The sequence below is a fragment of the Physeter macrocephalus genome, chromosome 14, assembly GCF_002837175.3.
Source record: "Physeter macrocephalus isolate SW-GA chromosome 14, ASM283717v5, whole genome shotgun sequence".
Classification (NCBI taxonomy): Eukaryota; Metazoa; Chordata; class Mammalia; order Artiodactyla; family Physeteridae; genus Physeter; species Physeter macrocephalus.
In genome coordinates, this window is record NC_041227.1 from 90,899,851 (window position 1) to 90,914,607 (window position 14,757).

At 44.9% G+C, this 14,757-nt stretch overlaps 2 protein-coding genes and 2 pseudogenes across 7 annotated transcripts in view; 2 read left to right on the forward strand and 2 right to left on the reverse strand.

Moving 5' to 3' along the window:
• KIAA0753 (KIAA0753 ortholog) overlaps positions 1 to 9,571 on the reverse strand; it is a 55,691-nt gene extending 46,120 nt beyond the window's left edge. For all 6 annotated transcript variants that reach the window (XR_008619163.1, XM_024127690.3, XM_028498810.2 and 3 more), the window contains exons 1-3: positions 8,826 to 9,571; positions 7,978 to 8,140; positions 196 to 820 (exon numbers count right to left, since the gene is read on the reverse strand). Coding sequence is in view for 5 of the 6 variants with exons in the window: in XM_024127690.3 (XP_023983458.1) it covers positions 196 to 820; positions 7,978 to 8,073 (721 nt within the window). In the remaining variant the exon portion in view is untranslated. The remainder of the gene's footprint in view (positions 1 to 195; positions 821 to 7,977; positions 8,141 to 8,825) is intronic.
• On the forward strand, positions 4,746 to 5,335 carry LOC102987551 (60S ribosomal protein L10a-like; annotated as a pseudogene).
• Positions 9,572 to 9,630: 59 nt separating the features above from the next.
• On the reverse strand, positions 9,631 to 12,282 carry LOC129392720 (collagen alpha-1(I) chain). Its single transcript, XM_055089779.1, is given in 3 exon segments — positions 9,631 to 10,878; positions 10,924 to 11,335; positions 12,269 to 12,282. Coding segments are annotated over 3 exon segments (1,674 nt in total).
• A 549-nt stretch (positions 12,283 to 12,831) lies between these two features.
• LOC112065983 (60S ribosomal protein L10a-like) lies at positions 12,832 to 13,524 on the forward strand (annotated as a pseudogene).
• Positions 13,525 to 14,757: the final 1,233 nt, after the last annotated feature.

Sequence of the window (14,757 nt, forward strand, 5' to 3'; positions counted from 1 at the left end):
GCTATAGGGCAGGGCAAACGCGTCAGAAAAAAAGACACTGGTCAATCTCAAAGTCCACCTGTCTTGTCATGAGTGCTCACTCTAGTGACAGAAGGAGAGAATGGAATGTGACAGGGGCCGGGGGTCCCGAAGAATGTATTTGGACTGTACCCTCTCATAGCATCTTTTCGACGTCAAGAGTCCAATTTTTCTCACCTTTTTTAGTTAATTCTTCAATTTTATGGATACAACTGCTCAATTCTTTCTGGAGTCGCTGAACTTCCAGCAGGCTTTTGCGTCCGCATAGGCTTTTGTGGTCACCTATCCTGGCATGTGGCTGAAGTCCTGGATCACGAGTGGGTGGCGAATCTGGCATGGTGAGGTCTGACTGTCCTGGATGAGACGTGTACAGGTATACCTTGGCACCTGAGCTGGAAATTTCCACTTTGGATGGCTGGTGGCTGCCATGACAGACTTCCCGACTCTTTGATTCCTTCCTTTCCACTCTATGGTCAGATATTTTATGGTTAGAGTGTCCACACTTCTGAAAGATTTGGGGCTGACTTCTGAGATGGTGTTCTTTTATATGTTCTTCAAGTTGTCTTCGTTTTACATCTCTTTTGGCTAGATGGACGGCATAGCTAAGTCTCTCTTCTGATATGACAGAAAATGAAACAGAACTGCTTAGGTCAGGACCGTCTCTAAAACTTGAATCTCTACAATGGTATGACTCATTGTATGAGTGCTTCAGTTTTTCAATTCTAATTCCATGTGGGCAAGAATATCGGATTGCCAAGTTGCTTGAATGTGTAGGAACATTCCTATTAAACTGCAGCTGGTTCTTTAAAAAAATAATAAAAGTAAGCACACATTAGAAAAATAACATAGTGCATAGTTCGTATATGTCTATAATCAAGTTTCTAACATTTCACCCACACGATTATTAGTGCTAAGAAGTATTTTCCCGTTGTACTGATAGAATCAGCTACTCTCACACACCCTTGAATTAACCACACACCCCTGGTTCTATCCTACAATCACCCAGTCCCCAGTATTATACTTCTGGTTTACTAGTAGCATACTAGAATCCTCCTCAGAAAGTCAACTCAGAAAGCTTCAAACAGAACCAGTAAGTTCCTCAACTCCCCAGTGACGGACTTCTGTCCTGTATCAAAATGTCAGTTTCCAGCAAGTGAGCAGTACAATTCATTATGAGTGTTCCTGAAAACGGCTCCACAGATGCACCACACAGAACCTAAGCCACTGACAATACTCTTCCTGAGATTTTTCATCTGGTGGTTAGACCACATCTCTTATCCTACACCTAAGTGCATCTTGCTCTAAACAGTCCACTTCACCTTCTTATGCAGGTTTAAGTCTTTGTTAGTTATAATCATGATAGACACAGGTTTTGTTTTTCACCTAACAAACATAGGCATGTTTCCATACTCCCACAGTTTTCATTATTTTTCACAGTTGCATTTTCCAAAATCCAATGGACGGCCTTTTCATGCTTAACCTAACTATAACCTTATTATTAAACATCTAGATTGTTTCAGCTTTTCCACTAATAGAAATATTACTTCAATTAATATTCCCAGGCATTTAGTTTTTTTCTCTTTTTAAATTATTTCCTTAGGATAAATTATCTGTTCTGTGATGACTATGCCAAGGGGAGCAAACAATTCCGTGGCTTTGGACCTGTCCATGGCAGGTAAACAGCACTAGGAGAATCCGTGCATATGCACACCCGGTGCAGCCTGAGCTATGATGCCTTATTCTTGAGACGGCCTCCTCAGCTCTCGCAGCACACACAAGAACATGTGTTTATACAATCACGTGTATGAAGAGTTTGTTTAAACTACGCCAGTGTGATAAAACTTCAGCAAAGTATTTTAGGGGAAAAAAGTAAAGATAAGAGAGGAAAAAAAATAATTATCATCTGAAAGGTGCACAGAATGAGGAACAATACTTGGAACTTATGGGCTCACTGGAGAAATCTTCCCCAAAAGTAAAAATAACCTAAAATACCTAGGGGATTTCATGTAAGTACTAGAAAAAAAAAAAAAGAATGAATGAATTCCTCTTTAACCTGGGTGTAGGGAAAGGCTTTCTGTGACTCAAAATCCATATGCAATAAAAGAGTGATAATTTTTACTACATTAAAATAAAAATTTTTAAAACAACTTCTGTTTTTTATGGTTTAAAAACACCATAAACAAAGTCGAAGAACTGAAAAACTGGAAGAAAAGTATTTGTAAATTGAGATGAAAAAAGACCAAAACTCAGTAGAAAATGGTGAAAACACATAACAGACAACTAACAACAAAAAAAGAAACATGGCCCTTAAATATATGAAAAGTTCGTCAAGTTCATAAAAACACAAATTAAAAATACACCGAGGCAGCAACAGATCAGCAAAAATTAAGAGATATAACAACACATGCTGTTGGCAAGACTGGGAAAACAGGCCTTCTCACAGGATGCTGGTGGGAGCGCAACCCTCAGAGGCAGGACTCCGGCAACAGCAAACAAAACCACACATGCGTTTGCCTTTTGACCGAGCAGTCTCACTTCCAGGAATTCATCCTGAAGATACACGCCCAACAATACATATGCACAGGGTTACTCACTGCTCTATTGTAACTGCCAAGTATTGGAATTGACCTAAATGCCTATGTAGAAGCATGTCTCAGACTGTGCTATATCCTGGACTTCCCTGGTGGCACAGTGGTTAAGAATCCGCCTGCCAATGCAGGGGACATGGGTCCGAGCCCTGGTCCAGGAAGATCCCACATGTCGCAGAGCAACGAGGCCTGTGTGCCACAACTATTGAGCCTGTGCTCTAGAGCCCTTAAGCCACAACTACTGAGTCCATGTGCCACAACTACTGAAGCCCACGTGCCTAGAGCCCGTGCTACCCAACAAGAGAAACCACTGCAATGAGAAGCCTGAGCACCGCAACGAAGAGCAGCTCCCGCTCGCTGCAACTAAAAGCCCGCACTCAGCAACGAAGACCCAACGCAGCCATAAATAAATAAATAAATAAATGAAAGAAAACAAAAGAAACTATGCTACATCCACACAGAGGAGTACTAGGAAGATGTTAAGAAGAATGAGGAAGATGTGTATGAACTCATGCAAAGGGATTTCTCAGATATGCTGTTCAGTGAAAAGAGCAAAGTGCAAAAAAGAGTATCTAATATTCCACCCTTCAAAAAAGGGGAGAAGTACTTCATGAGAAAGCACACACACATCTGATCATTTGTGCAGAAAGAAACACAGGGAAGAAAAATCAGAGAATAGGCTTCCCTGGTGGCGCAGTGGTTGAGAGTCCGCCTGCCGATGCAGGGGACGCGGGTTCGTGCCCCGGTCCGGGAGGATCCCACATGCCGCGGAGCGGTTAGGCCCGTGAGCCATGGCCGCTGAGCCTGCGCGTCCGGAGCCTGTGCTCCGCAACGGGAGAGGCCACAGCAGTGAGAGGCCCTCATACCGCGGAAAAAAAAAAAAAAAAAAAAAAAATCAGAGAATAATAAGATTAGGTATCTACAGGGTGTGGGTAGGAACTGGGTGGAAAGGATAGAGGGAATGCGGGGGGTGGTAATACTTCATTGACTGTTCCTTTTTGCACACGTTTGTTTGGAACCACGTTAATGTTTCCCATATACTAGAGAGACAGGAAGGAAGAGAAGAAGGTAGGGAGAAAGGGAGGAAGATAATAAATAAAATTCATACGGATGAAGGAAAACCCTAAAAATAAATACTAACAGAAACCAACGAACCAAAATGAAGTTCAAATGCCTAACATAACTACACTAAAAAGTGGAGGTTTAAAAAAAAAAAATCAACCCAATTAACTCTTGAACATAGCATTTGGACTCTATGCCCTCAGGCTAAAGACAAAGCGTTCTCTAAACAAATACTGAACTCTAATTTGTAGGGTTCTTTTTTTGCAGAGGCATGGATTGCAATTCTCAAACAGTTTTGTACATTCTAGGATTGAGCAAATGAGGACGCATACTGTAGATAACTGGAGACTGGTTTCACACCGTTGAATACGGGAGTTACAAATTGGAAGTGCTGGATTGGACTGGAGATACCTGTGTGAACTCATGGGTTTAATATAGACAGATAGGCAGACAGACAAACAGACACACGGAAAGGGAGGAAGGAATACAGTAAGAGAGAGGAGGGGGAAAGGAAGGAGGAAGTGCAGATGTGCATACAAATGTGTGTACAGGTACGCAAGTATATACATCTATTTCCCAGTTATGTCCTCTGAGAGGACATATGAGAGAAACACTGACATCCGAGAACCAATGAGCGTATCTAGTACCCAGATACTGATTCCTAAAATTCATTCTCCACCAAAGGGATGAAGTCTCCTTTGATAAATGGCTGATTCTAGGGCTGGGACAGGGGAAAATTATGCTGAGCCTGGAATATCTTTTTATAGCAAACAGTGGTCAAAGATCGATGGAAACGTGAAAGGGACACTGGAATCAGCTTGAAGTGACTCTCATTTCACTGGCCAAATCAGAGACCATTTGACTATCATACTGAATTAAGTAACAATCTAAAAGTCTGCTCTGATATAAATAAATAAATAAGTCACCACTTGCCTACCATCATAATAAAAACTTGATTCAGGCAAAAATCATCAATGAGCTCTTTTCTGGTTATCGCGGCGCGAGGGACCACGAGCAGCAAAGTCCCCCGAGGCGCCCTCCACGAGGCGGTGCAGGAAGTGCTGCACGAGAACCAGCGCAAGCGCCGGAAGTTCTTGAAGATGGTGGAGCTTCAGATCAGCCTGAAGAACTATGACTCTCAGAAGGACAAACGCTTCTCGGGCACCGTCAGGATTAAGTCCACTCCCCCGCCCCAAGTTTTCCGTACGTGTTCTGGGGGACCAGCAGCACTGTGATAAGGCCAAGGCTGTGGATAGCCCCCCCGTGGACACCGAGGCCCTGAAGAAACTCAACAAGAATAAGAAACTGGTCCAGAAGCTGGCCAAGAAGTATGATGCCTTTTTGGCTCCAGAATCTATGATCAAGGAGATCCCACGAATCCTGGGCCCGGGCCTGAATAAGGCTGGCAAGTTCCCTTCCTTGCTGACTCCCAATGAGAACACGGCGGCCGAAGCTGATGAAGTGAAGTCCACAATCAAGTTCCAGACGAAGAAGGTGCTGTGTCTGGCAGTGGCTGCTGGCCACATGAAAATGACAGATGATGAGCTTGCGCACAACATCCACTTAGCTGTCCACTTCCTGGTGTCGTTGCTCAAGAAAAACTGGCAGAACGTTCGGGCTTTGAACTTGAAGAGCACCAGGGGCAAAAGCCCCAGCGCCTGTACTAAGGCGCAGCTTAACAATCCATACTCCCACCATCAAAAAAAAAAATCATCAGTGAATGCTAAACTAGCAAATGAAGTTTGGGGAATGAAAGGGTATTAACATAGTCTCAAAGACAGATACTTCCAATTACAAAAGGCAAAAGAGTAACTTTACAATGGAAAACTTGGCAGACACCACCTTAACCAAATAATTAAAATTAACATTGTCAGTAATGGGACTAATCAACAGCGTGTACCTCCTGATATGATGCACTGAGAAGAACTCAGCATCACCTCGGTGGTTTTCCCACCGCAAGTGCATAACCTGAACGTAATTATAAGAAAATTTCAGACAAACCCAAAATGAGAGGAAATCCTCAAATAACAAGCCTGTATTTTTCAAAAATGTCAATGTTATGAAATACGACAGACTCAAAAATCGTTCAGATTAAAGGAAACTAAAGAAACATGACAACGAAACTCATGATCTTAGATTTTCTTTCACTATGAAGGACATTATTGGAACAACTAACAAAATCTCAGTGAGGTCTGTAGATTACATGATAGCATCATTTGACGTTAGTTTCCTGCTTTTGATCACTGTACCACGATTACACAAGCAAAAGTACTTAGGGGCAAAAAGGCATCAAGTTTGTAACTTACTCTTAACCAGTTTAGAATTGTGTGTGTGTGTATGTGTGTGTAGTGAGACAGAGAGAGAGAAAAAAAAGGAAGGAGGGAGAGAGAGAGGGAGGGAAAATGTAATAAAATGTTAACATTTGGGGAATCTGGGAGAAGAGTATCCAGGAATTCTGTGTACTATTCTTGCAGCTTTTCTGTCAGTCTGAAATTATGTCAAAATTTTTAAAAAGTTTTTCTTTGAGATATTACTATACACCCACCAGAATGGTCTAATTAAAAATATATATATAATTTAAAAACACCAGCAAATGCTGGCAAAGATGTGGAACAACTGGAGCTCTCATTCATTACTGGTAGGAAAATAAAATGGTACAACCACTTTGGAAGAAGGTCTGTTGGTTTGTTAAAAAACTAAACATACACCTACCCTATGACCCAGCAATTTTACTTCCAGGTATTTACCCAAGAGAAATGAAAACATGTTTACAAAAAGATCTGTACAAGAATGTTCATAGCAGCTTCATTCATAGTGACCCAAACAGCCCAGGTGTCCATCAATTGGAGAATGAATAAACAGTGGTACACATTTACTATGGAACACTACTCAGTATTCAAAAGTAACAAACTACTGATACATGCAGCAAGGTGGATGAATCTCAGAAATATTACACCAAATCTCAGAAACATCATACCCAGTGAAAGAAGCCTCACACAAAAGAGTACATAGAATATGATTCTGCTTACATGAAGCTCTAGAACAAACAAATCTAATCTATGTTGAAAAAAAATCAGAATAGTGGTTGCCTGTGGAGGGCCGGGGTAGGACTGACTAGGAAGGGGCACGAGAGAACTTTCTGGGGTAATGTAAATGATCTGTATCTTGATAGTGGTATGAGTTATACACGTGTATACACTTGTCAAAACTCAGCAAATGTGACAAGACGTATACGTTTCAGTGTATTTGTTGCAGATGTAAAATGCACATCAAAAGAAAAAAATGGTAAACAAAGAATGAATTCTAGGGGACTTCCCTGGCAGTCCAGTGTTTTAAGACTTTGCCTTCCAATGCAGGGGGTGTAGGTTCAACCCCTGGTCGGGGAGCTAAGATCCCACATGCCTCGGGCCGAAAAACCAAAGCACAGAACAGAAGCAGTATTGTAACAAATTCAATAAAGACCATTTAAAAATGATCCACATCAAAAAAAAAAATATCTTTAAAAAAGAATGAATTCTAGTGTATGATACGCATGCTCAAGTACTCAGGGTACTCAGGGTCTGCAATTTACTTATTTATTTTATTTTTATTTTATTTATTTATTTTTGGCTGTGTTGGGTGTTCGTTGCTGCACGCGGGCTTTCTCTAGTTGCAGCAAGCGGGGGCTACTCTTCACTGCAGTGTGCAGGCTTCTCGTTGCGGTGGCTTCTCTTGTTGCGAAGCACAGGCTCTAGGCATGTGGGCTTCAGTAGTTGTGGCACGCGGGCTCAGTAGTTGTGGCTCGCGGGCTCTAGAGTGCAGGTTCAGTAGTGGTGGTGCATGGGCTTAGCTGCTCCGTGGCATGTGGGATCTTCCTGGACCAGGGCTGAACCCGTGTCCTCTGCCTTAGCAGGCAGATTCTTATCCACTGCGCCACCAGGGAAGCACCTGCAATTTATTTTGATCTGAGTCCAAAAGTATGAGGGATTGATGAATGGATTCTAGAGGGATGGACTGAAGGATAGATAGGCAGTGGAACAAACACGTGAAATAGTATTGGAATCTACAGGTTCACTGTAAAATTCTGTTTGTTGTATGTTTGAAGATTTGCATAAATTACAGTGCTGGGGGAAAAGACATTTTGGGGACAACTGGGTGAAGCTGAATAAAGACTGGTTATTAGATAATATTAGGGAATTATTTTTTGTCCATTTTCTTAGGTGTGATAATGGTTAAATCTAAAAGGTGATTTAAAATGTGTTCATTGCCCTTTTCTTTGTCTGAAATGTTTCATGACAAAACTCTGAAGAGAAAAATAAAACGAAACTACCTGGGTCTGAAGTTTCCTGGGGTCACTCCTCCCATCCAGTTGGACACTAGATGCTAGATGAACACAGGTTGAGGCTGGTCGGCCTGATCCCATCATGTCAGAAAGTGTAGTACAATAGTGAAAGCTCAGTCATGAGCCGACAGTTCTCTCCTAAAATCATTGCCTAAAATAAAAGAAAGTACTTTCAGACCAACTGTATTCAAACAAAAGGAAAGAATAAGTAAAACACAATGCCGTGCTCGTATAACAATATTCTAGTAGTCCCCAGCCACTCCTACTACAGAGTGAGTGCTTAAGGACAGGTATATGACAGTTTCTTCCACTTACTAAAGCAACTACACTTTTGAAATTCTACCTTCCAAGCGAATAGGGGACACACTAGCTTAATGACTACCTCTCGAGCCCTTTTCATTCCAAATTTCACATCTCAAAGGCCGCCGATAAGACGTTATTCCAAAAACAGAGCTCTGCTATGGTAAACAAGCACTTTCCCGCAAGGAAGGTTTACGGATATACAGCCTACATTAATAAATCCTAACTACTAACCAAAAAGCAATACGCTTCACTCTTCTAGGTAGCTCAAAAGGACATAACTCCGAATGACTCTAAGTAAACCTGTGGCATCGGAGTACGTAGACTGACGCCAGGAACTGCCATTAACTAGCTGAACGACCTCTGTACATCTTCAATTTCCCCCAAACTCCCCCCACCCTATATTCACATACAGTGTCTAACAGATGAGAGCGTTTCGTAAACTACACACGCATCAGTGCCTCTCCCTATTCTGAATGCTTCCTTATAGACACTACTGCCCCTGCACTCACACACTTGCTCATGTCATTATTTACCTATTTCACAGGTATCTGTCTCATCTTCCCAGCCAGACAAGGTTCCTGGAGGGTTAGGGCCTTGTCTTGCTCTTCTCTGAGATTCCCCACAACAGTGCTTTGAGCATAGTGGACACTTTAACTCAACATTTGTCAAATTAAGCAGATTTTCCATAAACTGACTGGTGTTAACTGCATGGGGGAGCTTGTCCTCTCAAAGAATCCCATAGGAACTCAACTGGGAAATTCAGGGTTTTTTAAAAGATCCCTAAATTAAGCTTTTGAATAAACTCAAGGATTGTAGACAGGATTTGCTTAAAGACTGACACATCTGTAGAAATATAAAGACTCCTTATTTCTAAGGCTGTAGAGACATGATCAAAAGCGAAGATGGGAGGAGGCACCCGAGTGAGGCAATGCCAACAGGCTTGACATCACCACAGTCCAGGGCCAGAGCCGCAGAATGAAGGAGCCTGCAGAACTGGGGCCTGGGCATCCGCGGCTTGTACGTGGTCAGTACTTTCCCCCGGGATGCCAAAGGTCTAACAGTCCGTTCTCCAACAGGAAGAAACTAGGTGAGCCCCACAGCTCCAGGATACCTCGAGGGATGCTACACACACACACACACAAGCACATACACACACCAAGTCCAGGGACACCCACCCCGAACCGTTCCCTTATACAAAGTCCTGGGACGCCCATCTCCTTGCAACCTGTCCCTTTCCCATTGTGCCAGGAAACCCCCCAATGTGTTATCCCATATACGGTGAGGCATCTCCACGAAGTATCTCTCTCCCCCATCCTGAGACACCCTTACGGCCTGTGCCTACATCCATAACACAGGACAAATCCCCCCACAACCTGCTCCCTCCCAAAGAGCCCCAGGGTCCCCCAACCTGTTCCCTATATATATATACTACTGGAATGCACCCCTCAATCTGTCCTCCCCCTCACAATTTTCTCCCAAATTGTCCCCCCTCCCTCTGATTCTAGACCCTCCTGCAGCCTGTCTCCTCCCACCCTGCTGTGCATTATCTCTCAAGTGGCCAATGCCTGTCTCCTCCCTTGAAACCGGGGGCACTTCCTCGGCTTCATTCACCCCCCCAGCCGTGCCTGTCCTGGACAACCCTGGCACGTTCTCAGAGTCCGGTTCTTCCCCCGCAGACCTTGGGCAGCTCCATAACCTGGTCCCATGCCCACAGGTGTAGGACACCACCCCCGGCAACCCCAGGACACTTCTACCTCCTGTCTCCCGCCCTGGAGCCCCGGGGCCCTCTGTGGACGGCCTCCTCCCCGCCGTGAGGCTGGAGACAGCCGCACTGGGTTCTTCTCCTGCAGACCCAGTCACCCACACTGCGGCAGGCCGGCGCCCTGCCGTGGGAACTCCTACAGCTGCAAGCACCCCCAAAGACAGAGGTACCCTGACAGCCCCAGGGACAGCTCCGTCAGCTCTCCTTCTCCATAGGCCTGCGACGCCTTCAGAGTCAGTCTCCCCATCCCCAGGTCCAGAAGCCCTGGCAGCAGTGGGCACCTCAGTTGCCTGTCTCCTTCCCCATACCCCTGAGCCACCCCCAGAGCTGGCATCACCCACCAGCGGCCCAGGGGCCCCAGCAGCTGTGGACACCCCTGCGGTCAGAGGTACTCCTGCAGTCTGTCCCCTCCCTGGCAAGCGTGAGAAACCCCCAGGGTCAGTTTCCACCCCCAGGGGACCAGGTACCCGAGGAGCCGTGGGCACCTCAGCAGCCACAGGAACCCTAGCACTCTGTCTCCTTCCCCATGATCCTGGGGAAGCCTCACAACCAGTATCCTCTCCAACAGACCACAGCTCCTGGGGAGCCATAGGTACCCCTGAAGCCAAGGGTATCCTGGCAGTACGAACCTCTCCCCACAGGTTCAAGTCATCCCTGGAGCCGCCTTCCTGACACACAGAGCCAGACACCCACACAGCGGCAGGCACCCTGGCAGGTACGCTTCCAGACCCAGACATAAACATAGCTGTGGGCACCCCTGCTGGGGCACTCCTGTGCTTGGACACACCTGCTGCCTCTGGCGACCCCACTGCCTCAGACAGCCCCTGCGCTGCCTGCTCCCTCCCCCGCAGACCTGGAGCAGCCCCGGCCTGGGCCTGTCTTCTCACGCAGAGACATGAGGCAGCCCCACAGCCAGCCTCCTGATCCACAGACCCGGGTCCCCCTAAAGCTGCAGGTACCGGAGCCTCTTGCCCCCCCAGAGCCCGCCTCCTTTCCCACAGGCTCAAGACATTCCCACCGCAGGTCTCCTCCTCGACAGCCCCCCGCACTGCATCAGCCGGTGGCACCCCCAGAGCCTGCTGCCTAGCCCACAGGCCTGGGACACCACCACCGCTGGTCCGTTCTCCCACGGCTCCCGCTACCACCGGAGACTGGGACACCCTCCCAGGCTGCTCCGTTCCCCACAGACCCCGGACACTCCCACAGCCTGTCTCTGGCCCCAGAGCCCTAGGTACTCCCATAGCCTGTCCTATGTCCCACAGGCCTGGAGTGCCCCCAGGACTGCCAATGCAGGGGACATGGGTCCGAGCCCTGGTCCAGGAAGATCCCACATGTCGCAGAGCAACGAGGCCTGTGTGCCACAACTATTGAGCCTGTGCTCTAGAGCCCTTAAGCCACAACTACTGAGTCCATGTGCCACAACTACTGAAGCCCACGTGCCTAGAGCCCGTGCTACCCAACAAGAGAAACCACTGCAATGAGAAGCCTGAGCACCGCAACGAAGAGCAGCTCCCGCTCGCTGCAACTAAAAGCCCGCACTCAGCAACGAAGACCCAACGCAGCCATAAATAAATAAATAAATAAATGAAAGAAAACAAAAGAAACTATGCGCGGAAAAAAAAAAAAAAAAAAAAAATCAGAGAATAATAAGATTAGGTATCTACAGGGTGTGGGTAGGAACTGGGTGGAAAGGATAGAGGGAATGCGGGGGGTGGTAATACTTCATTGACTGTTCCTTTTTGCACACGTTTGTTTGGAACCACGTTAATGTTTCCCATATACTAGAGAGACAGGAAGGAAGAGAAGAAGGTAGGGAGAAAGGGAGGAAGATAATAAATAAAATTCATACGGATGAAGGAAAACCCTAAAAATAAATACTAACAGAAACCAACGAACCAAAATGAAGTTCAAATGCCTAACATAACTACACTAAAAAGTGGAGGTTTAAAAAAAAAAAATCAACCCAATTAACTCTTGAACATAGCATTTGGACTCTATGCCCTCAGGCTAAAGACAAAGCGTTCTCTAAACAAATACTGAACTCTAATTTGTAGGGTTCTTTTTTTGCAGAGGCATGGATTGCAATTCTCAAACAGTTTTGTACATTCTAGGATTGAGCAAATGAGGACGCATACTGTAGATAACTGGAGACTGGTTTCACACCGTTGAATACGGGAGTTACAAATTGGAAGTGCTGGATTGGACTGGAGATACCTGTGTGAACTCATGGGTTTAATATAGACAGATAGGCAGACAGACAAACAGACACACGGAAAGGGAGGAAGGAATACAGTAAGAGAGAGGAGGGGGAAAGGAAGGAGGAAGTGCAGATGTGCATACAAATGTGTGTACAGGTACGCAAGTATATACATCTATTTCCCAGTTATGTCCTCTGAGAGGACATATGAGAGAAACACTGACATCCGAGAACCAATGAGCGTATCTAGTACCCAGATACTGATTCCTAAAATTCATTCTCCACCAAAGGGATGAAGTCTCCTTTGATAAATGGCTGATTCTAGGGCTGGGACAGGGGAAAATTATGCTGAGCCTGGAATATCTTTTTATAGCAAACAGTGGTCAAAGATCGATGGAAACGTGAAAGGGACACTGGAATCAGCTTGAAGTGACTCTCATTTCACTGGCCAAATCAGAGACCATTTGACTATCATACTGAATTAAGTAACAATCTAAAAGTCTGCTCTGATATAAATAAATAAATAAGTCACCACTTGCCTACCATCATAATAAAAACTTGATTCAGGCAAAAATCATCAATGAGCTCTTTTCTGGTTATCGCGGCGCGAGGGACCACGAGCAGCAAAGTCCCCCGAGGCGCCCTCCACGAGGCGGTGCAGGAAGTGCTGCACGAGAACCAGCGCAAGCGCCGGAAGTTCTTGAAGATGGTGGAGCTTCAGATCAGCCTGAAGAACTATGACTCTCAGAAGGACAAACGCTTCTCGGGCACCGTCAGGATTAAGTCCACTCCCCCGCCCCAAGTTTTCCGTACGTGTTCTGGGGGACCAGCAGCACTGTGATAAGGCCAAGGCTGTGGACAGCCCCCCCGTGGACACCGAGGCCCTGAAGAAACTCAACAAGAATAAGAAACTGGTCCAGAAGCTGGCCAAGAAGTATGATGCCTTTTTGGCTCCAGAATCTATGATCAAGGAGATCCCACGAATCCTGGGCCCGGGCCTGAATAAGGCTGGCAAGTTCCCTTCCTTGCTGACTCCCAATGAGAACACGGCGGCCGAAGCTGATGAAGTGAAGTCCACAATCAAGTTCCAGACGAAGAAGGTGCTGTGTCTGGCAGTGGCTGCTGGCCACATGAAAATGACAGATGACGAGCTTGCGCACAACATCCACTTAGCTGTCCACTTCCTGGTGTCGTTGCTCAAGAAAAACTGGCAGAACGTTCGGGCTTTGAACTTGAAGAGCACCAGGGGCAAAAGCCCCAGCGCCTGTACTAAGGCGCAGCTTAACAATCCATACTCCCACCATCAAAAAAAAAAATCATCAGTGAATGCTAAACTAGCAAATGAAGTTTGGGGAATGAAAGGGTATTAACATAGTCTCAAAGACAGATACTTCCAATTACAAAAGGCAAAAGAGTAACTTTACAATGGAAAACTTGGCAGACACCACCTTAACCAAATAATTAAAATTAACATTGTCAGTAATGGGACTAATCAACAGCGTGTACCTCCTGATATGATGCACTGAGAAGAACTCAGCATCACCTCGGTGGTTTTCCCACCGCAAGTGCATAACCTGAACGTAATTATAAGAAAATTTCAGACAAACCCAAAATGAGAGGAAATCCTCAAATAACAAGCCTGTATTTTTCAAAAATGTCAATGTTATGAAATACGACAGACTCAAAAATCGTTCAGATTAAAGGAAACTAAAGAAACATGACAACGAAACTCATGATCTTAGATTTTCTTTCACTATGAAGGACATTATTGGAACAACTAACAAAATCTCAGTGAGGTCTGTAGATTACATGATAGCATCATTTGACGTTAGTTTCCTGCTTTTGATCACTGTACCACGATTACACAAGCAAAAGTACTTAGGGGCAAAAAGGCATCAAGTTTGTAACTTACTCTTAACCAGTTTAGAATTGTGTGTGTGTGTATGTGTGTGTAGTGAGACAGAGAGAGAGAAAAAAAAGGAAGGAGGGAGAGAGAGAGGGAGGGAAAATGTAATAAAATGTTAACATTTGGGGAATCTGGGAGAAGAGTATCCAGGAATTCTGTGTACTATTCTTGCAGCTTTTCTGTCAGTCTGAAATTATGTCAAAATTTTTAAAAAGTTTTTCTTTGAGATATTACTATACACCCACCAGAATGGTCTAATTAAAAATATATATATAATTTAAAAACACCAGCAAATGCTGGCAAAGATGTGGAACAACTGGAGCTCTCATTCATTACTGGTAGGAAAATAAAATGGTACAACCACTTTGGAAGAAGGTCTGTTGGTTTGTTAAAAAACTAAACATACACCTACCCTATGACCCAGCAATTTTACTTCCAGGTATTTACCCAAGAGAAATGAAAACATGTTTACAAAAAGATCTGTACAAGAATGTTCATAGCAGCTTCATTCATAGTGACCCAAACAGCCCAGGTGTCCATCAATTGGAGAATGAATAAACAGTGGTACACATTTACTATGGAACACTACTCAGTATTCAA